The 23,835-nt window shown below is 41.9% G+C and overlaps 1 protein-coding gene across 1 annotated transcript; it reads left to right on the forward strand.

Moving 5' to 3' along the window:
* The first annotated feature begins 12,849 nt into the window (after positions 1–12,849).
* On the forward strand, positions 12,850–16,120 carry USP26 (ubiquitin specific peptidase 26). Its single transcript, XM_039239888.1, has one exon. It carries the CDS (start codon positions 12,850–12,852, stop codon positions 15,610–15,612), a length of 2,763 nt encoding a protein of 920 aa, XP_039095819.1. The 3' UTR covers positions 15,613–16,120.
* Positions 16,121–23,835: the final 7,715 nt, after the last annotated feature.

Raw genomic sequence — 23,835 nt, forward strand, 5'->3', positions numbered from 1 at the left:
ATTGAATAAATCAATGTGTTATTGATTGATCTGCTGTCATGAATTTATTTTTCTTTCCTTCTTTGAGTCTCTGTACCTTGTGTGGGGAACAACACGTCTGTACAAAAACTTGCACAGTTATGCAGCATCTCCTCAGAGAAGTAAGCCTAGGTGGTTCCCCAAATTCCAAAGGTGTTTTGCTTATCAAGCAGAAATAAGTAGACTCTAAAGAAAAGAAACTGCTCCACTGAGATATTAGCCACAGCATGAGGGTAGGTGGACTCTGTCACATGTTCTCTAATGTGTCTAGTCAAAGTCATGGGAAAGTAAAACTATAAAAGTACAGTTATGAAAATGGGGAGAGAAACACCCATCAAATTCAAACCCCTTTCAGTGACTTCAAAGTCAACACCAAAATAAGAGCTCTTTTGACATTTGCCCTGTGCCTGACAGATCCAATCCATAGATTCACCCCATGAACTAATTACTTGATTTAACATTTGTCAAATGGGCATGTTGAATACTGCCTCCCCCCCCCAATATCACCAGAACAACTTGTCAAGAAAAACCAGCGAGTTTATTACTCACTACTGTCATGGAGAACTCCATGTTGACAGAGTCTATTCATGTTTTTGAAGAAGAAGGGAAAGGCTGGGATATTGAAACTTTGAAGTCTGACCTGATGAGAGATGGGAGTGGGGGACTTGAGGAAGGTTGGGTATAGGTGGGCATGGCAAAACAGATTTGGATGCAAGAGGTTCAGAAAATCTTAGGGTATAAACTGTCAGTTGATGCTTTCTGTTGACGAGTTGCTGGAATGAACAGTGAGGCTATTTGCAACTTGTATTTTCCTGGGTAAGAGTGTTTTCAAATTGTAAAGTCACATTGATGAAAATAGTGGAATAGTAGACTCTTGTTAATGTACACGATTTTGGTTCTCAGTGCCTATATACTGGGGGAATACACGTGTCCTGTGACACTCCAGATGCCTGTGTATTTTAAGGTTCACAGAGATAAGAAGCAAGAATTGAGGGGAAAAGGATACTACTAGGTTGAGAGAATAATGGACACATTCATGGAGGGAGGTAATATTTGAGCTAAGCCCTGATCATTGGTTGTAAGTTCAGAGAGATCTTTCGTGTTAAAGGCTACTGATGCTTGGCCACTCATGGTTTCCTTTCTTCGTTAAGAGTTCATTCAGAGCACATATAGGTGTTGGCGAGGATGAGGAGAAAAAGGACACCCATGCATTGTTGGTGGGACTACAGATTGGTACAGCCACTGTGAAAAACAGTATGGAGGTTCCTCAAAAAGTTAGAAATCAAACTACCCTATGATTCAGCAGTTGAACTACTGAGTATTTACCTAAAGAATACAATAACACTAATTCAGAGGGATACATGCACCTCTAAGTTTATAGCAGAATTATTTACATTATTTACAATAGCCAAATTGTGGAAGTAGCCCAAGTGTCCATGAATAATCAATAGATGAATGGATAAAGAAGAGGTGAGCTGTATGTATGTATCATATATATATATATGAGATATATGTGTATAGACATATATATATGTATATGTATATATTCTCGTGGAATACTATTCATCCATAAAAAAGAATGAAATCTTGTCCTTTGCAGTGATGTGGATAGAGCTACAGAGTATAATGCTAAGCAAAGTCAGCCAGAGAAAGACAAATACCATATGATTTCATTCATATGTAGAATTTAAGAAACAAAACAAATGAGCAAAAAGAAAAAGAGAGACAAACCGAGAAACAGACTCTTAACTGTAGAGAACAAACTGATGGTTCCCGGGAGGGGTGGGGGGAGTTGGGTGGATGGGTTCAATAGGTGGTGAGAAGCAAGGAGTGCACTTGATGAGCACCAGCTGATGTATGGAAGCGTTGAATCACTATATCACACGCTTGAAACTAATAAAACACTGTATGTTAAACTGGAATTAAAATAAAAACTGGAAAAAAAGATTTCATCCAGTGGAAGAAAAGACTTTCCCATTTTGCCATCATCCTGTTGGGGAGAAAATGGAAAGAGTCATTGGGTGAGGTTCGGTGCCCTATTTTTTTTTTAATGTTTTATTTATTTCTAGGAGAGAGAGCGTGAACAGAGGAGGGTCAGAGAGAGAGGGAGTCACAGACTGAAACAGGCTCCAGGCTCTGAGCTGGCAGTCAGCACAGAGCCCGACGCGGGGCTCGAACCCACGAACCGCGAGATCATGACCTATCCGAAAGTCGGACTCTTAACCGACTAAGCCACCCAGGCACCCCTTCCGTGCCTTATTTTTGAAGGTCTGAGGTTCAGCGCCCTATTTCTAATGTCCAGGGCTCTCTGAAGTTAGGTGGCATGATTCCTTGTCTGTGCTTTTTTTTAATAAATGTAGCTTGAAACTTGGAGCAGAGCTTCTTAGCTCTCTGCTTTCTTTACTTTGAGGATGGCCTCCATTAGCACCACATAAACATGACTAAAGTATCAGTAGGGAAATGAGGGAAGCGTGAAGTGGTTTGTTGAATTTTTTTTTTAATTTTTAATGTTTATTTTTGAGAGAGAGCGAGAGCGAGAGAGAGAGAGAAAGAGAAAGCAGAGGAGGGGCAGAGAAAGAGGGAGATACAGAATCCAAAGCAGGCTCCAGGCTCTGAGCTGGAACCCATGAGCCGTAAGATCATAACCTTTGCTGAAGTTGCACCGACTGAACTACCCAGGCGCCCCAGTTTGAATTCTTAGAGACTGTTCAAGGATGCACATCCAGAGCAGCTGCTCATTTTCTTATTTGTGCTTTGTGAGCTCCTTTGCCTTCCAAGATGACCGAGCTGATTGCAGTGGGGTAGGGGCCCCAGAAGCTGGAGCTGTGTGGCTCCAGATAACTGGAAGCACTGTTTGTTTTTTTATTTTGGACAGCTCTCTCTTTATCATTCTCTCTCTTTCCTTCTCCTCTCTCTCTCTTTCACACACACACACACACACACACACACACACACACACACACTTTTTTTAAGGCCACAAGGAGGAAACAGATGTGGTATGCAGAATAATAAGGAAGCACTTAAGTAGGCGGAAGAGTGAGAATCACTTTTTTAGAGGTTAGAGGTATGACTTGGGTTTTGGGAATCCACTCTTAAGGATATATCAAAACAAGTTAAAAAAATAAGGAATGAATTCAGGCCACTTTATATTTCTCCTGTTGAAGGAAGTAATCTTTCAGATAAGACAGATGGTGTTTTGAAGGCATTGTGAGGGATTTTCATTCCAGCACTTGTGGCATTTAATGCATTTTCAAGTTCATTTTTCCTCCAGAAGTGGCTCTGTCAAATTCCCTCTCGGTTCTTACTAGGCCTTACTATGTCCCATGTATCCTTAAATTAGATGAAGATGCTTGGAATCACTGTCCTCCTTACCTTGGAAAGGAAAATGCTGTAGCTCCCCCTTGTGTCGTGTGAAGCCAAAAACATCCCTGATGAAGCCACAGCAGCCGAAGCCACTCCATTAGTTTTAAAAGTATCTCCTCAACCCTTTTTTTTGGGGGGGGGGGGGGGGATGGTAACATTGCTATGCAGGAAAGTACCAGGGGATGGAGCTCATCTTTTTGTGATTCCCCCTTATTTTCTACTCTCCTACCCTATATCCGGGAGCTTCTTTCTTGCAGGTCACATTTTTCTGACAAACACTTCCTTTGGGATGGTTTTCCTCATGAGGTTGTAGTGTTGTCTTCCACTTACTACATCAATTCTTGCACCATTTCCTCTCCAAATAGAGGGAGTGGAACTTGATCCCACTGTTGCCTCCTCATCCCGTGTCATGATCTTTCAGTTTGAATCAGGCACCAGTTTCTTTGCCCCCCCCCCCCCACCAGGGGAAACGTGGCAAGTTTTCCCGGGTGTCGCACACTCTCCTATGTGAGCCTAGACTGTAACATATTGGTTGCTCAGTAGGCATGCAGACATGGGTGTGAGATGCAATCACAAGTCTCTCTTGGAAACAACTCCCCAGTCTTAGTCCCCACCCCAAACTTGACTTGGATGCAAGGGTGGGAGGAAAGGCCACAGCGCCCCCTATTAATGCATTTCCTTACTTCAAATTAGCTTTGATGATTACTGAAGTTATTCACATGCATAGCAATTCTTGTATAATGTAGTTCTTGTTGCTGATTTTGCATCTTTGCCAGGAGAGCCAGACAAGAAGAAAAGGTTTCATTTTATAGATTGTTTTAAAAACTTTTTTTAATGTTTATTTTTGAGAGAGAGAACGAGCGAGCGTGGGGGAGGGGCAGCGAGAGGGAGACACAGAATTTAAAGCAGGCTCCAGGCTCTGAGCGGTCAGCACAGAGCCCGATGTGGGGCTTGAACCCATGAACCACGAGATCATGACCTGAGCCGAAGTTGGGTGCTTAACCAACTGAGCCACCCAGGCGCCCCTTACAGATTGCTTTTAAAATTATGTAAGTAAAAGGTCTTGATTATTAAAAAGATTTCCACAGCTTCACAGTTATATCTATAGGACAAAACCTTAATAGAATTGCTTCGTTGAAGTGTGGACGCATTTTATTTTTATCTTTTTAAGATTTTATTTAAATTCTAGTTAGTATACAGTGAAATATTAGTTTCAGCTATTTCAGTGATTCAACACTTCCATACATCACCTGGTGCTCATCACAACAAGTGCACATACTTAATGTGTGTGTGCATTTTATTTTTTTATTCATTTTCCTCCCTTTTTAAAAAAGTAATCTCTGTCACAACACGGGGCTGGAATTCACAACCCTGAGATCAAGAGTCACATGCTCTAACAACTGAGCCACCAGGCGTCCCTGTGTGTATGCATTTCAAACATGATAGATAGATAGTCTTTACCTGTGTGGTGTCCTGTCTCCCTTAGCCTGCTCTTCATGTCCGGGTCAGCTTGCTCTTTCAGTAACAGTTCCATCCAATTTCGTTTCACCCTTTCTTGCCCAGCCAGTCCTTAGTTTGAAACTTTGGACACTATCATCTTGAGGAAAGTTAGAATTCTTTGGGCCCAACCCTTAAAGGACTCCTACCCACCCGACTTTATGATTCCCCTTAGCAGAGGAAAGTTTCACTCCACCGAGATTGAAAACAAACTCACGGTTCCCTGCTGCCTGTTAACTTTGTGATCAGGTCACAGGAGCAGCAGCGCAAGGCAGCACAGACTAAGTGACAAGTCTTGCAAAGAGTGAATGCTTTGTGAATTCTGAGGTAGGAAAAACTCAGGCCTGGAAATCCTCTGAACGAAGCACGACTCGGACTTAAAAGGAAGGGTAGAACTGCGACAAAAAGGCAGGGTAATTATGAGGGAATTCCAGGCAGAGAGAAGATGCTACAAGCAGCTGAGGTGGCAGAAAACACAAGGACTCTTCAGTAACACTGACTTCTCCGTATCTTCCTTGATACGCTTCCCCTTGTGTTGCCATTTTTTATATCTTTGTCTCCCAACCGATCTGAAGTCAGGGATATTTTATTGCTTCATCTTTGGCTCTTGGCCATAGTTGACTGGATATCAACAAATATTTTGGCTAACAAGTGAGTAATCAAGCGAATGCAGTACTTCGCAGAAAGGGCTCCAAAATACTAGGAGGGTTGAAGTAGGAGAAAAGGAATTAATTTCCAGAAAACCTCATTTATCATAATTTCAGTGAAACAAGCATGCACTTTCTCATGAGATGCCACTCTTTCTTAACGAGATCATATTTAACTTATGGAAAATAGTCTGCATTTTGTTTTCCTAATCAACTATGTCTTATTAATAGCACTGACATAATCGTTCTAAAAGAATGAAGAACAACAACAAAAAGCTCTGCCAGATCTGTCTCTCAGAAAAGGTTCAAAGCCTAAATAGTTCATGGGAACAATTTGCTACTCTGGAGAATTCTTCCCATTTTGGTCAGGGCCTCCTATGGAGAGATTTATGTGCAGTATATGTCAAGAGGCAAAATAATGGCATGTCTCTGCTATACAATGACTCAGACATTTGCTGAGTGCAGAAATGCACCTTTAAACGAGAGAAAGAAGCAGAGTCTGCCCTGATCCAGTCATTTTGAAAAGCCATGCGCACTGAAGCCGGGAACGAACATGACGACAGGATTTAATTGCCAATTCTCTAGAGGCAACACGCCTCTTGATGTGTTGACCTTTAACCCAGACTTGGGAGTGTGAAAAAGAGAGGGGATGGGTTCCCTTCCTCTTCTCTCCTCCCCAGTCTGATTGTGCCTGCCTCCAGCCCTGTCCGTGTACCTCTAACACGCAGCTGCCCCCACTTACCCATTAGTTACTTCCCGCTTTGGGGCCAGGGTGGGAATGAACAGAAGAACAGAAAGGAAAGCAGGAGAAGAATAGGAGAAAGGTCTACAGGCAGTTGACCGCTGCTTAGAAGCAGGGGGCAGAATTACAGCTACTGAGATGAGAGCTGAACTCCTGGCCCTGTGATGCTTCTGCCCCACTCCCCAATGTTTCCTGAGATTAGGTGTTTCTATTTTTCCGTTTTCTGTCTCTATTTACCCTCTCTGGGCCATATTTGTAATTACTCCCTTCTCTACACCTTCGGCTCCCTTAACTCCTTTTACGTGGTTACTAATGAATGGCAGAATCCCGAGGAAAGTTATATATAAGGTTCTGCCTGTTACACACCTGCGCCGTGGCAGCCAGGCCACTAAATATAGCTGGAGAAAAACGCAAATATGCTGACTGGTCTCACTGTAAATTCGTGACCACTGGCCTTAAGTTGGCCCTTTGTGTTGCTCTGCAAGGGTTCTGGTCCATTCGCGCTCTTGCTGTTTTCCAAAACTTGCACACCTTCTTTCTCCTCAGATCTCTTCACTGTTCTCCAGCCACACTGGTCTGCTGTCTGTTTCTAACATGCCAACCACACGCCCACATGAGGGCCTTTTAACTTACTCTCCCTCCTGCCTGGAGCGTCCTGCATCTGTCTGTCTGTTCCCTCGATTCCTTCAAGACCCCGCCACATGTCATCGTCTTTAGTCAGGCCTTCCCAGGCCACTGCATAGAAGGCAGCAAGCACATCCTTATCACCGCTGGCACACCCTGGGCCCCTAACTTTGTTTTCTTTAACAGTTACAACCATTTGGTAGTCTATGTATTTTTGGTGTGCACATTTTCTATCTTCCTGCCAGAGGAAGACTTTTATGAGACTGTGGGTTTTTTCCTCCTTTTCATTCTTTCATACCCAGAGCTTAACACAGTGCTTGCTAGTATGCTATACATACTTGTTTAAGGCTTGAATGGATAGATGAATGCCAGCTGGGTTTTGAGAATCCCCTCTTCCCATTTGCCAAACTCAGCATATTTACCTACTCCCCGTATAGTATTTTTTGTATGGCAACCATAGTTTCCAAGCCCAGATTTGATGCACATCATCTAATTGGTGGGGAGAATATCTTTAATTTGGATTTTCTTGGATTTCCCATCACATTGGATGATTAAGTATATCCTACTTAGAATCATAGTCTATAGAATGGAGTCCTCAAAGGAATCTTAGATGATCACTTTCCAGTTAGTCGAATGGGCCCTGATAGTGGAATTGGCTTAGCCAAGGTCACTAAGCTATGTTGAGTTTAAAATAAATGTGACTTGAAGTTGTTTGGCTTTTTAGAGCTCTTGATTGTGATTATCAGAGATACCCAGAAATTATTGGAAACGCCCATGGTAATTATGTGGCCCTGTCTTTTCTGTTGACTGCATATAGAGACTAGCACACTGCCTCATGGGTCCTTCATTTCTATCCAATGAGGTTTGCTAGGATAACTGAGCAGGATTTCTCACCATGTGCTAGGTTCGTCTTTGTTCTTTCACTCCACATGTTTTCAAATGTAAGAAGTTGTGAAATGCAGTGCTATTTAAAACTCACCACCTGTACCAAACCACCATCTGCACCTTGACCCCCACCCATTCAGTGAAATAAACACATACTTGAGTTTATATAGATGATGACAAGCATAATAAGATATCAGTGGAAAAGATCTGACAATAGAGATGTTATTTGTAGTCATGGGCCCAAAGGACCTTCTAGGGTTTATTCTTCTGTCTCCAGGTTGTAATACCTCCAAATTTTCTCTGTTTGTAATGAATGCTTTGGGAGTGACAAATGCATATTCAAATTTGAAGGGTGCATTCTAATTGGCTTTCAAGTATTTCTTGCTCTTGAAATAATGAAAGCATGAATGGTGGGAAATACAAATCCAGGATACAGAGAATAAATACTCCAAAAGCTTCACAAGTCCTCATAAAGCTATCTTAATACAAAATTATTAACTGGGCTTCTGGGTTTTTGGACTTGGAGGCGTTTTTTCCCAAGGGCTAATTTCTTCGAGGTGAGGCTTGGGAAATCTCACTCCAGAAGATAACTCTCTTTGACAAAACGCTGCTCCCACCCTGACTTTGTGTCAAGCTGTAGAAAATGGCAGTGGAAGGATATTTTCCCAGATTCTTTGTCCCCATTGGAAGCAAAGCCCTTTTCAAGCTATGATGCTTACACGATGATGACATTTACAGTCCATCTTGCTTAGGTACAGTGAATACTCTCACATCTTTGTGTCCCTGAGAACACTGGCCACAATACACAGCATTGGGAACACACTCCGGAAATCACAGTTTGCAGTGTAGAGCAGATGCCCAACAACTATTCCGTGACCAAGAAGGTCAATGTAAAGTGAATTAGTGAATTAACAAGGAAGCACATGTTTCTACCTGGAGTTTTTTAACCTTATGGTCAGCTTCTTGACCCCATAGGTCATGCCTCCTGGTCTGATCAGAACGGTGTAGCTTTATGAGTTTCTGTCTGTGCTTTGATACCCACCAGCCTGGTGTGTTGCGCTAGTAGGTGGCCAATCGCATTGAATGGACTGAGTTTGTGGGTAAAACGAGAAAAACACTTCAGCTTTCATAACTTTTGAATGGAGTTGGAGTATCAATACTGCGGATGCCTAGTTTAGGCCACATAGAATAGTCACATAGTGCTCTCAGTGGAGTCGTAGAAAATGGATACATTTTAGTTGAAAATCTTCTAAAAGCAATCAAAGAAGCCCTAAAAGCCTTTGATTGACAAGGCAGAATCAAGAAAAGGATTGAAACTTTAAGATGTGCTAGCCAGGAACGTGAGAAGTGGTTAGACCCCTCAGCTGCACATTAGCAAGATGGCTCCTAATCTTTACTTTCCATGCTTAGGGGGGCTCAACGAAGTCTCCTTTAGTCTCCTGGAATGAAATATAACCACGTTGAACTATGAAGAAGGAATGATGTAGGGACACATCAGTTTGGAAACACATGACTCTTAACTGTGCTGTTGAAGGCAGAGGGTGGAAATGCCATCAGGGTTTTAGGTTATCTCAGCTACCCTTAGAAAGAATGGACAACAATTTTTGATAAATACGGGTCAGCTGGGATTGCAGAATTTTTGAATGCAGCCTGGAAGTCATTCTGAGGTTTTAGGTTCTCTATCAAGTGGTCGAAATAGGAACAATGAAAACTTTGTCTTTACTTATTTTTTTTTTCTGGAGGGGGGGAGAGGAGATAATTTAAACTCTTACTTAGCATCTGCAGTAGGACAGTGGACTGTAAATAATCCAGACAACTTGAATCTGCTGCTGTGCTTGAATGTTTTTATGGTCCTATTTCCACTGTGATAAATATGATCATTCTCTCACTTGGATGCATATGCACTTTTGTGTATGGATGAGTGCAATCTCTACTTCACTGAACAGAGGTTGATAGATAAAGACTTGATAAAACAAAAATCTCACTAACTTATGCTCCACCAATTTTGAGTTTTTGATAATTTGGACAGGGACCAAGCAGAAGTTTCCTTTGGTATTATCCACAGCAACAGGGTTTACTGAGCAAGTTAGTAACACCGATAAGATTCAGGAAGAGTATTTTACTATGTAGGAGAAAACATAGCTTCCCATCAATTTTGGACGCATGCTTTCTGATACAAATATCTGTAGTGTTAAGTGCTAACAGAGTCTCCTATAGAATTATTCAGAAATTTTAAATTTTGAGTGATTAAGTACACCTGATCCTTCCTCATGGTTTCGAGTTACAGGGACTTAGCTCAAATTATGTGGGCCGTGTGGCCAAAGCTAGCTATAGCAGCCTCTCTAGCCTATGTACAATGGGCAGGAAGTTCTTAGACTTAACTTTTGTCGGTGAGCCCAATACTCTAGGCTATGGTGTTAGTGGAATGCTAGTTACTAACAGAACTTCTTTGGAGTCACCAGTGTGTCCTGTGGAGGGCTAAGCATGGAAGAAGCAGGTGGGCGTGGGAGGAACAGCACATTGATCTCTGATACCTCATAACCTAAAGTCTCGACTTGGCCTAATGGAAAATAATTTTGTCAGGAGAATCACTAAACCTTGTATTTTTAAAAACATATTTGTGCAGTGCTCAATACCAGTGGGCATATACTGATGGGTGTTGGGAGGATCCATTCTATTTTAGAGATCAGTGTTCATTACCAACAGATGGTGTCTTGGTTGTTAGCAGCACTGTACCTGAAGTCCATTTTAATGCCATATTAGAACAGTTAGGGTTTGGGGGAAGAGTTTCTTCACTTAGTACTCAAGACTTTGTCCTTGCCTTGAACACAGGCTCTTATATAAGCTTAGTGAATGTTCACATAGGACGTTTCAGACATTTTTGGAAAGGTGGGACATTTGGCTATATTTTTTTAACCATTTGTAGTTGATATAGGATGACAAGCAGAATTATCCATGGTGGAGTTTTTTAAATTGATATTTTCCTGTCCTATTTTAGAGCACTTGGTGTTAAGCTTTCAGTTCTACTGTGATTTCTTCCATGGAGGTTGTGGAGATTTTCATGCACCGCCCTGGTCGTGTTCCTCACAACCCGATGGGAGCTTCTCTTTCCTTTCATCAGTGATTTGCTATCTGACAGTCTCCTTTTATTTACCTTCTGCTAGGGTGATGTTCGGGACCCTACAGAGTACTGAGCAGAATCTCCAGGGAAATCTGGCTTGTCCCAAAGCAGGCAGTATGTGCTTGGAAGTGTTAATATGTAAAGAATTGGGGTTGTAGACTTACAAATTTATGAAACTAATTAAAAGGAGCTAAGATGCTTTCATGAGTGATGTGTTTGCAAACCTGAGAACTTGTTTGGGGAGTTCTTGGACTGAAGTTCAGAATGGATGGCTGTGAATTTCTCAAGCCAAAAATGACTTGAGTCAGGTAAACTTGGTATACCTAACTTGTAAAATACGTATCTCAACGTGTGGTTTAGTAGGCGAGGCACCTGGGGAGTAGAGAAATGGGGTTATTTCAGGAAATTGACCTAATTTAGCTTGTGTGAAGTGCATGTAAGGCATTTCATGTCAGTTGCAAGAGGTAATTGGAGGGAGTGTGGAAGCAATTCTAGCCAATCAGAAGGACAGTGTTAGACTGTGATTATAAAAATGGCTGCTCTATAGTCTTAATTTCCATGTAGTCTGGAGCACAAACAGATCTCACACTCACTTGTCCAGGTTCCCAATTTAACCCTGGATGAAATGCCTTGTATTTGTCCATAAATGGCTAGATATATGTCCTAAAGGTGTTCAGATAGTATTTTCTGGAAAACAGAATATAAGACTGAAAGCCTACTAGAAGTTGTTCCATGTGATTTTCCCATTGCCTGTATTGGTGGTCCAGTTATACTGTAAGGCCCCATGACCATTCTCCTCAGCACACTGTCCTAGAGAATCTACCGGTGATTCCACTTTAGACAGGTGAATATGGACATAATTGTAGGTATGAGGAAAGCAGGACTAAAAGTCCAGAAGATGGTATTGTTTAGTGCATAATTCACCCATGTTGAGCATTACCAATTTTTCCCTAGGCCATATAATGACGTATTAAGAAACAGAAGTAGGGGCACCTGGGTGGCTCAGTCGGTTGAGCGTCCAATTTCGGCTTGGGTCGTGATCTCACGGTTTGAGTTCAAGCCCTGCGTCAGGCCCTGTGCTGACACCTCAGAGCCTGGAGCCTGCTTCAGATTCTAGGTCTCCCTCTCTCTCTGCCTTTCCCACACTTACTGGAAGAATTGGGATTCCTTAGAGTATACCAGGTCATCTTGGCTTCTTGGGGCTGGAGATAGCCAAGTCTTTGATGTCTGCTTTAAGCAGTGATAGGTTAGACCTCCCACATGGGGTAGAATGTGTAGACTTCACACCTAACTGGAAATGGAAAGAGGTAGATTGATTTACATTTCTGTGGCCTGCGTATGAAGTCCTCTAGATTTCTGGATATTAAGAGCTATTCGTAGGTTTTTGGTTTGAGGGCTGCCTAGTGCCTCCACTCTCGTATTTACTTACTATGGTTGCCCTGTGGGGTCATTCTATGATAGGAGGATTAGCACATTATATGCACACACTTGAGACACTGTTCATTATGCTCTCAGCTATTTACTGAAAGTCTTCCAAGTGTTTAATGATTTCAGCTGAAGTGGGGAAATTAATCACAATGGAATCTAGTATTGTAGTGGAAAGGAGATTTAGTGTATGGGAGTCGAATGTGAGTTCTATCCAAGCATTTATCTAATAGCTTAAATGATTTTTCTTGATTTTTTTTCCAGTAGCTGCCTTGGCGTGGAAATCAAGATTCTTCCCTCATGGTAACTATGGACAGCTCTTAGACGATATTGGTTTTATCTCTAAATAGGTGGACATCCGGAACCTGAAGAGGCTCTAGTATAAAACCAACACTAGAAACAGTACCATTCTTATAGGGAACTAAAGAATCATTATTTTGGTGTTGTCTCCAGAAGTGAGCTTGCAAAACAAAGTGGAACTTCAAGATTATCAATAATTAAGGATACCTGAATTGTATTTGTAAAGTATGGCTACTATAATGGCACACGGCTTTGTCCAAATGTGGAGCAGGAAGATGGGGATGTCTAGGCTCAAAGAAGCATACATTGGATCAGTGGAAAGAAAGAAGATTAGACTGCTGGTCTGTTTCAGCAGTGGAGAATATACAACTTTTCAACTAAGCAATATTAAAAATGTGGTATTTAGATCCTCTAGAGAAAACCAAAATCGCGTGCATTTAAATTTCCAAAATAATAGCTTCTTGTTTATTGAAGGATTATCTTCCAGAGATGCTGAAGAGTTGAAGATGTTCCTGGATAGATTCCGTCAAAATAACACTCAACCATCCATGAAACATGTTAAGGATGGAGGGATCTCTGCCAGCACAGCAACACAGAATGAAAGCAACAAAAGTGCATTTCACGAAACGTGTAATAAGTCAAGTAGTGGATCTTTTGAGACAGGAGAAGGAAGTGGAACACCTGACCTTCAGCAAATGCCTTTGTGTGCATCACAGTCATCAACACTTACTTGCTATGATTTACCAGGAAATGGACATGGGAAGAAGAAAAAAATGTTATCATCTGGTTCAGAGATGGATGGGAAATTCCCGAAAGAGGCTAGCTGTGTAAGAGATAAGAAGTCCAAGACAAATCCCTTGGGGTATGTAAGCCACTATAAGAAGAAAAAATTCAGGTTAAAATTGTTAAAAAGTAAGAAATTAAAATTTGAACAGTTATTCAAGACCAGTTCTACCGGAAACCCTTACCTGAATAGCTCTAGTCTTCTCCAGATGCTTTTTGAGAAAATATATTTGGCATTTTTGTTGGAAGCAAAGTATAATGCCGATAAGTCAGAGTGGGACAGACTCAAGATGACCCTTGAGTTCTACCCAGAGAAACTATTGCAAGGCCTCCCCAATTTGGGAAACACCTGTTACATGAACACAGTTTTACAGACCTTATTTTCAATTCCCTCATTTACTGATGATTTATTCAGTAAGGATTTCCCATGGGGTAAAATTCCCTTTGATGCTCTTAGCATATGTTTAGCACAGCTGTTTGTTTTGAAAGATATTTATAACATAAAAATCAAGGAGAGGTTACTTATGAACATTAAAAACACCATATCATCAGTTGCAGAGATTTTCTCTGGCAACGTACAAAATGATGCTCATGAGTTTTTAGGTCACTGTTTAGATCAGATGAAAGAGAATATGGGGAAATTAAACACCATATGGAAGGCTAAAATTGAATCTGAAGAGGGGAATCCGGCTCAACAGATCTTTGCTGGAAGTGCTGCCACCCGAGCGCTCGTTTGCCCTGTCATCAGTAATTTTGAGTTTGAGTTGCTGCGCTCTATTACTTGTCAAGGCTGTGGTCATGTTGTTCTCAAGACCGAAGTGAATAATTATCTCTCCATCAACCTTCCACAAGGAATGAAATCACTTCCTTTGTCTATTCAGTCTGCTTTTGATCTCTTCTTCAGAACCGAAGACCTTGAGTATACCTGTGAGAAATGTAAGCATAAGAGTTCTATTGGAAAGCACAAATTTAGTAGGTTGCCCAGGGTCCTTATTGTTCATCTGAAACGTTATATCTTTAATGAGTTTTGGTCACTAAGGAAGGATGACCGGGAAGTCACTATTTCCACGTGTTTAGAGGTATCGTCTCATTGCACTGAAAGTACCAAACCGCCTTTTCCCATGAGCAAGAATGTGTTTACTAGGGATTTCCAAATCCTAAAAGTCTTTCAAAGCCTGAATTTTGAAAACCACTTTCTATCAACGTATTCAGGAAAGCTGACCTTGGCATCCAATGATTCCCTGATTCCACACATTGGGCCAGACAAAGAGTCTGAACCACAGAAAAGCCAGAATCTCTGTGAAGGGTCAGAGGGAGAACAGAAAGAAGACCTGGGGAAACGTCCTAAACTGAATGTAACAAAGTCTGAATTGGTAAACTTAGGAAAGGGAGCAGTCCCTAAAAAAGAGCTATTAGCTGCTGGCTTAATGACGGATCTTGAAGCAACGCCCCGTTCTCAGATCCAGGAAGATGAAGGTAAACCCACCAGTGGTCCAGACAAGTGTCTTGCAGAAGGTTATCTTCGAGACATATTTAAAAATCTAAAACGAAAGAAATCGGAGACAACTAAGAAGCTTAGCAATTTCAAGAGTGGCACTAAGACTGCTGAAGGTGTTTATAGATGTGAAAAAAAAAGAATTCCAAAAGAATTCCAAAAACTGAGTAATCAGACCCAGCAGGATGACTGGATGAAAATCTATGAAGAAGCCCTTCAGCAGGCACTGCTCCGAACCTTCTTGAAGCCACGTGCCCAGTGGAACGGAAGAAAACTCAGAAGACCTGCAGAATTAAATCCCCAGGAGGCCAATGAGAATTCCCAAGGGGCACCAGATTCTAATAAACACTCTGGAAACAAAGAATTTTTAGATAAGGAGAAGTCAGAAACTGAAGCCACAAAACCAAAAAGCAGTGCTAAGATGAGCAATCTCTATCCCTATCGGCTCATTGCTGTTGTCAGCCATCTTGGGAAGACCCCAAATTCAGGCCATTATATCAGCGATGCCTATGACTTTGAGAGGCAAACGTGGTTCACTTACAATGATCTACAGGTATTGAGTATCGAAGAGCCTCTCCTGCAGGAGGCTAGGCTTTGCTCCGGGTACATCTTCCTTTACATGCACAATGATATTTTTGAAGAGCTGTTGAAAAGGGAAGAGAACTTACAGTCTTGTAACACAGAGGCAGGGGAGACCCCTCAGGAGAAATAAGTGGAACAGACTCCTGGTTGCACCCATCTGCTTGACTGCCCATTGGTAACCACTTCCTCTATGGAAGGAAAACTCCACTCTAGCCGAAGATGAATAGGCACATGGCATCCAGGATCAGAGTTCCAGGATCAGAGTTCAAGCAGAAACACTTGGAAAATTTCTATTCTAACCCTAATACAGACATTTCAATCTCACAGTTCCAGCTGTGAGAGATAAGTAGTCTTTTCTATTAAACTAGAATTGTGTTCTTCATACTCTAGTGCAGTGAATTGTAAGTGCAGCCCTTAAACCAGCAGCATCAGGATCATCGAGAAACTTCTGAGAAATGCAAATTCTTGAGTCCCATCACATAACTGCTAATTCAGAAACTCTAGTGGGGAGGTGTTGGGGTGGCTGAGGATAAGGAACAGCAATTTGATGGAGATTCCATCAGATGCTTGAGAAATTTAGAGAACCACTGTAGTGTGTTAGAGTATCTTGGTAGATTTTGCTGTTGTTTATTTAGTTATATTTCTTAAGGAGTTTGATTACATTTTTCGTTTCTTATATTCATGTATACCTTTCCTTCAGAAACTTATTAAAAACGACACACACACACACACACACACACACACACACACAGAAATCACTCCTCTGCTGTTCATACTCAGTGATTTGATGAAAAAAAAGTTTCTGGAGTCCTGACCAAAAACAAAACCAAAAACCAAAAACAAACAAAATTGATGAGGTTCTGGCAATAAAGAAAATAGTTGGCTGTGGTCTTGTCAATAAATAAGTAAAGCTGGTAATTTATGAATCTTCTTGGGCATATGCAAATGAGACTGTGACACCAGGTCAAGTCTCCAGATTGTTTGCTAAACTCCTCCTCTTCCTCAGTACCAAAAGGGTTATACACACTCAAGCTTAAGGATGGAGAATTTATTTGCCCTCAAGAAATTGACCCACTTTTTCTGTTTGTCTGCTATCCAGGTGTTCGTGGTGTCATTCTAGTCTTCTCCAAGAGGCACTTGATTTGCCTCAAAGGAATATTTATTTGCCATAACTTTTATCTGAAGCCTTGAACCATCCTCTGCATTCAACATTGTAAGACTAATTACAGATTTCTTTTATTTCTCCGAATCTTAAGGCAATGGTGACCTTATTCCTTCAAGGAATAAACACAAAATGCACACTTTAGAGTGGACCTGTATGACTTGAAAGTGTTACTTGTTACTGATTTTTTATGTCATGAAACTTACACCTGTTTGAGGTGCCTTTGAGGCAGGTACGCCTTGGCTTTGTTAGGAACAAATTACTGATACTAAGAGGCTTTCTCACATCACATGGAGGGACTGAATTTTTCGTTCCACCTTTACTTACATGGGCGTCCCTCCTTGTTTCTAGGGTGTGGGCTTGGTAGGGTTATATTAATCCAACAGTTTGTACTAATCCCAGAGGCCTTTAAAGAGGTGAGTTGGAATGTAGTGGTGTGGGGAAGTTAGAAAATGCCCTTTAAGGGAAAAACCAGATTAGAAAGTTAGGAATTCTATAGCTCACAGCACAGTGCATCTAGAAGGAGGTCTGAGTGAGATCTGGAGATTGTGAGGTAGATGGAAGCAATTTTCTAGATTGAATTAATCAGTCTCATGAAAGAAAGTCCTTAAGACAGTGAGGGGAAGTTTATTCAACTTGTGTAGTACTTCAGTAGCTGTGGTGGTTGAAGGTTAAGGCTGGAGTTACATACATTTAGAGTAGGGGAGGGACAGTTCGGTTTCACAATTCCAGGCTTTTGACCTCTCTAGAATAGTTAAATGTGAGCTCAGTTACATAGGCATCAAGGCAGGAGTTTTGGTAGGAGTGAGTGAAAAGTTATTTTATATTTGAAAGGAGAATGAAGATGCTAGTACGTTTGAGATTTAGAAATGCTTGGTGTGGAATATAGAGTATTATAATCCTTAATATGCTGCTGTTCTGAGCACTTCCCAAATGCAGGCTCAGCTAAAAGGAGAAGATGATGGTTGGGATATCTGGGATGGGGAGGGTCTGTCCTTCTGGACAGATGGCTTGGGTGGAACCCATCATTGCCCTGTGAGGAAAAAATTTGGGGTGCACAATGAGCAGCTGCATGCCATCTGCCTGTTATACTGTTACTTAAATAAAAGATTAAAATAATTCTTGAGTCAGTGGTTGTTACTTATTAATGGATTTTAATTAATTCTCTAATTTACAGATCAGATTTCTAAGTAATCCATTGATATAAAACCTTTCTTTGACAGTGTATTAGTTTTCTATTGCTCCTGGAACAAATTTCCACAAACCTAATGGCTTACAACAACATGACCTTATTATCTTATGGTCCTGGAGTTCGGGAGTCCAAGATGGTATCGCTGGGCTCAAATCAAGATGTTGACAGTCCTTCTGGATGCTCTGAAGGGACAATCTATTTTCTCACCTTTCCCAGCTTTTAGGGGCTTCCCCATATTTTTTGACTCGTGGTTTCATTCCTCCACCTTCCAAGCCAGTGATACCAGGCTGAATCCCCACACTGCCATCTCTGGCTCTCCCTCCTCTGCCTTCCTCTTCCACTTTTAAGAATCATGGTGATACTGGGCAAGGCCAGATAATTGAGGACAGTCTCCCTACCTTAAGGCCAGCTGATTAACAACCTTAATTCCCACTTGTTTTGTAATAATAGATTCACCGGTTCCTGGAGTTAGCATCTGAACATCTTACTGGGGCCCTTACTCTTCCTACTGATAGTAAAGTTAATGGAAAACTATTTTGTCACAACAACAAAAGGAGCAGGCTGATTTAGGACTCAGACACTTGGGAAATGGTTTTGGTCACTCCACCAGGTAAAGAACCCAAAGCACCTAAGGTTTTGGCCAAGAGCAAGGGAAAATTGTAATTGGTAATTAAGGAACTAACACCTTGAGACCAATTACAGAAACAAGGGCTACAGTGGCTTTGCACATTTTCGCTATTATATGTGCCTATTTGTGTATACTCACCATTCTCTTTTTCTCTATTCTGCTTCCTATATTTTATGCACAAGTTATCGAAGATTTACTTTACAGTTTAGTCTTTAGGTAACGGAATACTTGATGGGTGCCCGACTGACTTTGAGGAATAATTAATAAAGCCCATGATGGGCACCAATGACTTGGGGGCTCTGAGCCGTCTAATTTGGGAGAACAGTGAAAACATACAGAAGTCCTGTTATGTCTAGAAGGTGGAAATACGAGTTGTTTGCTGCCATAAGAGGTCAAAACGTGTAAAGGGGTGCATATGGAAGCTGGGTAACCCAAAGGGATAGGCTGTGCACTTAACCAACATACTGCCTCACAGCTCCAAATTTGCCCTTTTGTGCTAATGGACAGAATGCCTTTAGGCATTTCTTTTTTACACTGAGCAAATGTTGAACTTTTCAGTAGATGGTGTGAGAGGTACATTGCAAGGGGAAGGGGCTCCCTTGCTGTTTCCAGTTGTTGAGGTAGGTTAATAATGTAAGCTGTGACTGGGTGTATGTATCTGGTGATGCACTAAACCAGCCACAGAACCAGAATGTGTGGTCCCCTCATGACCTCACAGCTCTAGCCTGGTCTGGTGATGACTTTCCCGATGCTATCTCAACCTGGACACCATGAATTCTAGGGATCTGGCCTTTACCCATGCCTTGATTCCCTTTGATCTTATGCCCTTCTTAGGTTTGCATTCCATGGCCCTTCTAATGCCCAGCCCTCTTGACAGGAATCCACATACTCCAGGCTTCCTGCCACGCCAGCACCCTTAGTCCTTCTGCATGACTGCATACCTGGCTGTTGGCTCTAGCCCTACTGGTGCCCGAAGGGTTACCACTGGGGACCCCACTCTCTCTGTGTGCTCTTGTGTCCAGGAAGTGGCTGAGGCTTGTCTGTGTCCTGACTATTCCACTGTACTCCAGATGATTGTTTTCCTGCTTGCCCAGTGACCACGGACCACATCTGGCTCAGGCCAACCAGCAAACTTCTCTGCCATGCAGTGGGCTGCAGCTACATCATCGATGAGATCTGAACCCTAGCCCCAGAGATCTGGTCCCTTTCCAAAATTTGCCCTTTTTTGGATACTTTCCCTCAGCCCTAGGATACAATAGCGGTTTTTCTTGTATCCTACAGTTAACTCTTATCATAGGTTAATAATTCTTTATATTAAATTTCTTTTTAAATACCTAGTTTATATCTTTTGATTAGATGCAGACTGATACAGAGGCTGAGCATGTCGGGTACTCTGGCTCTACTATTCCAATCAAATCCAAAGACCTTAATGTGAGTTTCTGTGTTCTGATTTTATTTAGTATTCCTTTTTTGGTGCAAAGAAGCCTGAATAGAGAACCATAACACTCTGGTTGCTGGTGCAACTTCTGGGAAGAGGTGACTAAGATATCAAGAAAGCACCTCTTCTTTTAATGCTCCATCTGCTGTGTGGATAACAGTAACAACTGCTAGATGGTTTTATGGGGTGATTGCAATACAGACAGGTTCACGTGTGTCAATGACAAGGGACCTTGGGCCAGAAGAGCACTCTAGTGTCTACATTCACCCTTTATCAACCTGGTTATATTTCTGCTCTCTATGTTGACCCCACTTAGTAAAAATATTTCACAAGAGAATTCTTAGCAAAGTATGTTTCAGTAGCCTAGCAGAGTGGATTATTTCCTCCACTGAAAGTTTGGGTGGCTGGCACGCAACGGTGAGACAATGACCTCTAGTCAAACCTGATCGCCACTTTTGATTCAGTGGTGGTGCAGAAGTGGTGCAAGGAGACTCACATCTGGCACCAGGTGCTGGGTATCACAATGCTGGGCTGCAATAGCACCAGGTCCATGCAGGACGAGGACTTCCCTGTCTGCAAGGGAGTTCTAGCCCAGGCCCTGGCCTGATGCCCACCCCCTCATCCCAGAATCTGCCACTGTCCTGAGATTCACCTGCATCAGGAGTTAACCAGGTACTCTGCTGAAAAAAAAAAAATCTGGGTGGAGGCACCTGGGTGGCTCAGTCGGTTGAGCATCTGACTTTGGCTCAGGTCATGATCTCACAGTTTGTGGGTTCAAGCCTCGCATCGGGTTTGCTGCTGTCCGCGCAGAACCTGCTTCGGATCCTCTGTCTCCCTCTCTCCCTACCTCTCTCCCACTCACATTCTCTCTCTCAAAAACTCAATAAAAATTTTAAAAAATCTGAAAGTTTCGTACTTGAGATTACCACCCGCCAGGCTTCCGTTTTAAACTTAATGTATTAATTCTGAATTCTGTGTGGCAGGCTGGCCACTTGGAAACTCAGGCAGAGGTCCGTGTTGCAGCCTGGAGTCTGAGATCCACAGGGCATGCTGGCAGACTGGAAACTGCTGTCGTCTTGAGGCAGAGTTTCTTCTTTGGCACACGGATTTGCTCCTAAAGTCTTCAACTGATTGGATGAGGTCTATCCGCATTATCAAGGGTAATGTCCTTTAAGTAAACTGATCATAAGTGTCAGCCATGTCTCCAAAATACCTTCCCAGCAACACCTAGTTTGCTGTTTCATTAAATAACGGGGCTATGGCCCACAGCTCATGCAAGTTGATAGCGTAGAACCAAAAGTCACACGTGTTAACGTCCATGCACAAACTTGGTGTACCTGAAGAAAAGCATGAGCAAAAAAAAGTCAGTTTTGTTAAAGCACGCCAAATTTTGTGTATTAATCCTAAATCATTACAAGATAAAGGGTTATTAGAAATAATTCAATTGAACAGGCTTAAGAACAAAAAACCACAAGGGGCGCCTGGCTGGCTCAGTCAGTGGAGCATGCGACTCTTCATCTTGGGGTTGTGAGTTCTGGCCTCAGGTTGGGCATAGAGCCCAAACCAAAAGCCCACTGCCTAAGGAAATTGTTCCTTAGGCCACTTAATAAAACTAAGGCAGCTGTCTCTTCAGTTTCATGATTACAAAAAAATGTCATTGTTTTAACCACTTTTGAGGCACAAAACTTACTGTATAAAATTAAGCAGATTTCCAAGAATAAAGTATTTCCATCTGACAGACACTCCTACTTCCCATCTCTAATTCTGCTTCTGTGAGTCACCAACCCCTGGGGTCTCTGGAAGGTGCCTCTGCAGTTCTCTCTGCAATGATGGCACCTGTAACATTCACAACCCGTGTTCTCAATGGAAATGCATACTGCTTTGCCTTTTCTGTACCTTGCACAAAGTTTCGTACCCCAGAAGTACAAAGGAAGGAAGGAGGTAGGTAGGTAGGTAGGTAGGTAGGTAGGTAGGTAGATGGGTAGATAAAGGGAAGTGGCTACTGCTTTTGTGCTATGACTTAAGAAACATAGGGAATGCCAAAAATAAGCCTGTAAGCCAGAATTGAGCAAACTAAGGTCTATGGGCTATGGCTTGGTATCTTTTTTTTTTTTTTTTGATAAATATTATTGGAACGTTAACATATTCATTTACATCTGAATGATTCATTTACATGTTCTCTAACTCTAGCAGCCTAGTCTAGTAGCTGTGAAAAGTCCTGGAAAGCCTAAAATATTTACTGCCTTGCCCTTTAAAGATAAAGCTTACTCTTCTGTAGGCTATTGTTCTGCTAGTGCTTGAAATTCCCCATTAGGAAGACATCATTCGGGGACCTTCCTTTGGGTAAAGGGTAAAACCCTGAATAGAGAAAATAATCCAGGGTTCATAGGGTCAGATGCTCTTCTCTACCAATTTTTAGCCTAGGGCAGAAATTAACATAGCGATAGGGAGAGAGGAAGTTGAGGCATTGAGAGGTGTTGTAGGGCAGGAGATATGAGTAATGGAGGATGTAGTTATGAACACTATTTACCCACAGAGAATATACCTGTGGAGAATAGGGGGCATATAGGTGGCAGACATGTTTATATACCATGCCCTGTGACACCTGAGAAGGCCAAGCCCAAACATGGAAGAATGACATGGAGAGCACTTTACTGAGACTTTGAATAAATACCAAAAGATAGAGAAAAGGTTCTGGCTGAAGTGAATTCCTCTAACTTCAGCAAGGATTAATTGAGTGCTTCATCTATATAGTAGAAGACAAAAGGTGGATAGGGGCTTCCAACCTTGAAATAATAGCACCAACTCTAGCTCCACCCTCTTTCTCAACCACTGTGTATCCAAATCAATCATCTGTCTATTTTCATTCATTCCCAGGACTACCAGCCTAGACCAGACTGTAATCAGTCTACTAATAATCCTTTGAGTATATGATGTATACAAGAAAACATAACCGATGAAACCATACAGTGCCAAAGGGAGCGAGTAGACATGGAAAGGATAAAATTTCAGAGAAGGGGAGTTGCTGTATTCTGAGTTGATTAGAAAAAGCATAAAGCACAGACATGGCAATAGAGGTAAGCCTGGAAAGTTGCAAAGAATTCAGAAGGGTGGAAAAGGGGGCATTTCAAGTGAGGGGATGGGCCTAGCGATGGTATAATGTTTGGAATGCCTCATTCTTCTATTACAACACACAGTGTCACTAAAGCAGAATCTAAAACTCCATCACCTGAAGATGAAGTGGGCCATCCAGAGCAGTGACCAAACCCTTACCCAAGCTATGTGATCACCAACGAGCTGGCTGAGCATCTTTAGATTGCTCACTTAATTTAATTAATGTGAAAGGATATACTGATTAACGGTCTCTTATATCCAGGGAGACTGTTACTCACGCTAAAGAGAACATAATCATGAATGTCTGGAAGGGGAGCAAGTGACAGCCCACACACACACCTTGCTTTTAAAATGGCATCCTAGTGAAACAAATCCAACATGAAGAAATAAAGGGGGCATCCATGTCCATGTTGAGAACACGGTAAGATATTTTATAGTTCACTCATACCTTTGTGGAATTCTTTAAAAATTAATGTTATTCATCACTGGTTTGTTTACAGAATCTGTACCAACTTATCCTCAAACCACAAAATATTCTGCAGGACAAATATGCAAGCTAAGTCTTGGGAAATCTCTCCTTTGCTATATTTTTAGAAATTAATCCAACCTAAAAAGCCACTGTTGTACATACGTGTAACTCTGTACTTTCCTACCCAGCCAGGACATACTTCCTCCTCTGTCCAGACATCATCATCTTCATGGCAGGTAACTGATGTGAAGGAAATGGGCACTGATCCACTCTTGCCCCACTGGCAATTCTCTCTTTGTATTACCACCTTCCTTACCACATGTCCAATGACCTCTACAGATTGTATCATG

The sequence above is a fragment of the Hyaena hyaena genome, unplaced genomic scaffold, assembly GCF_003009895.1.
Source record: "Hyaena hyaena isolate Hyena2069 unplaced genomic scaffold, ASM300989v1 scaffold_162, whole genome shotgun sequence".
NCBI lineage: Eukaryota > Metazoa > Chordata > Mammalia > Carnivora > Hyaenidae > Hyaena > Hyaena hyaena.

Bases quoted from the DNA above. Each gene is read 5' to 3' on its own strand.
- USP26 (XM_039239888.1), top strand. From the start codon at position 12,850: ATGGCTACTATAATGGCACACGGCTTTGTCCAAATGTGGAGCAGGAAG.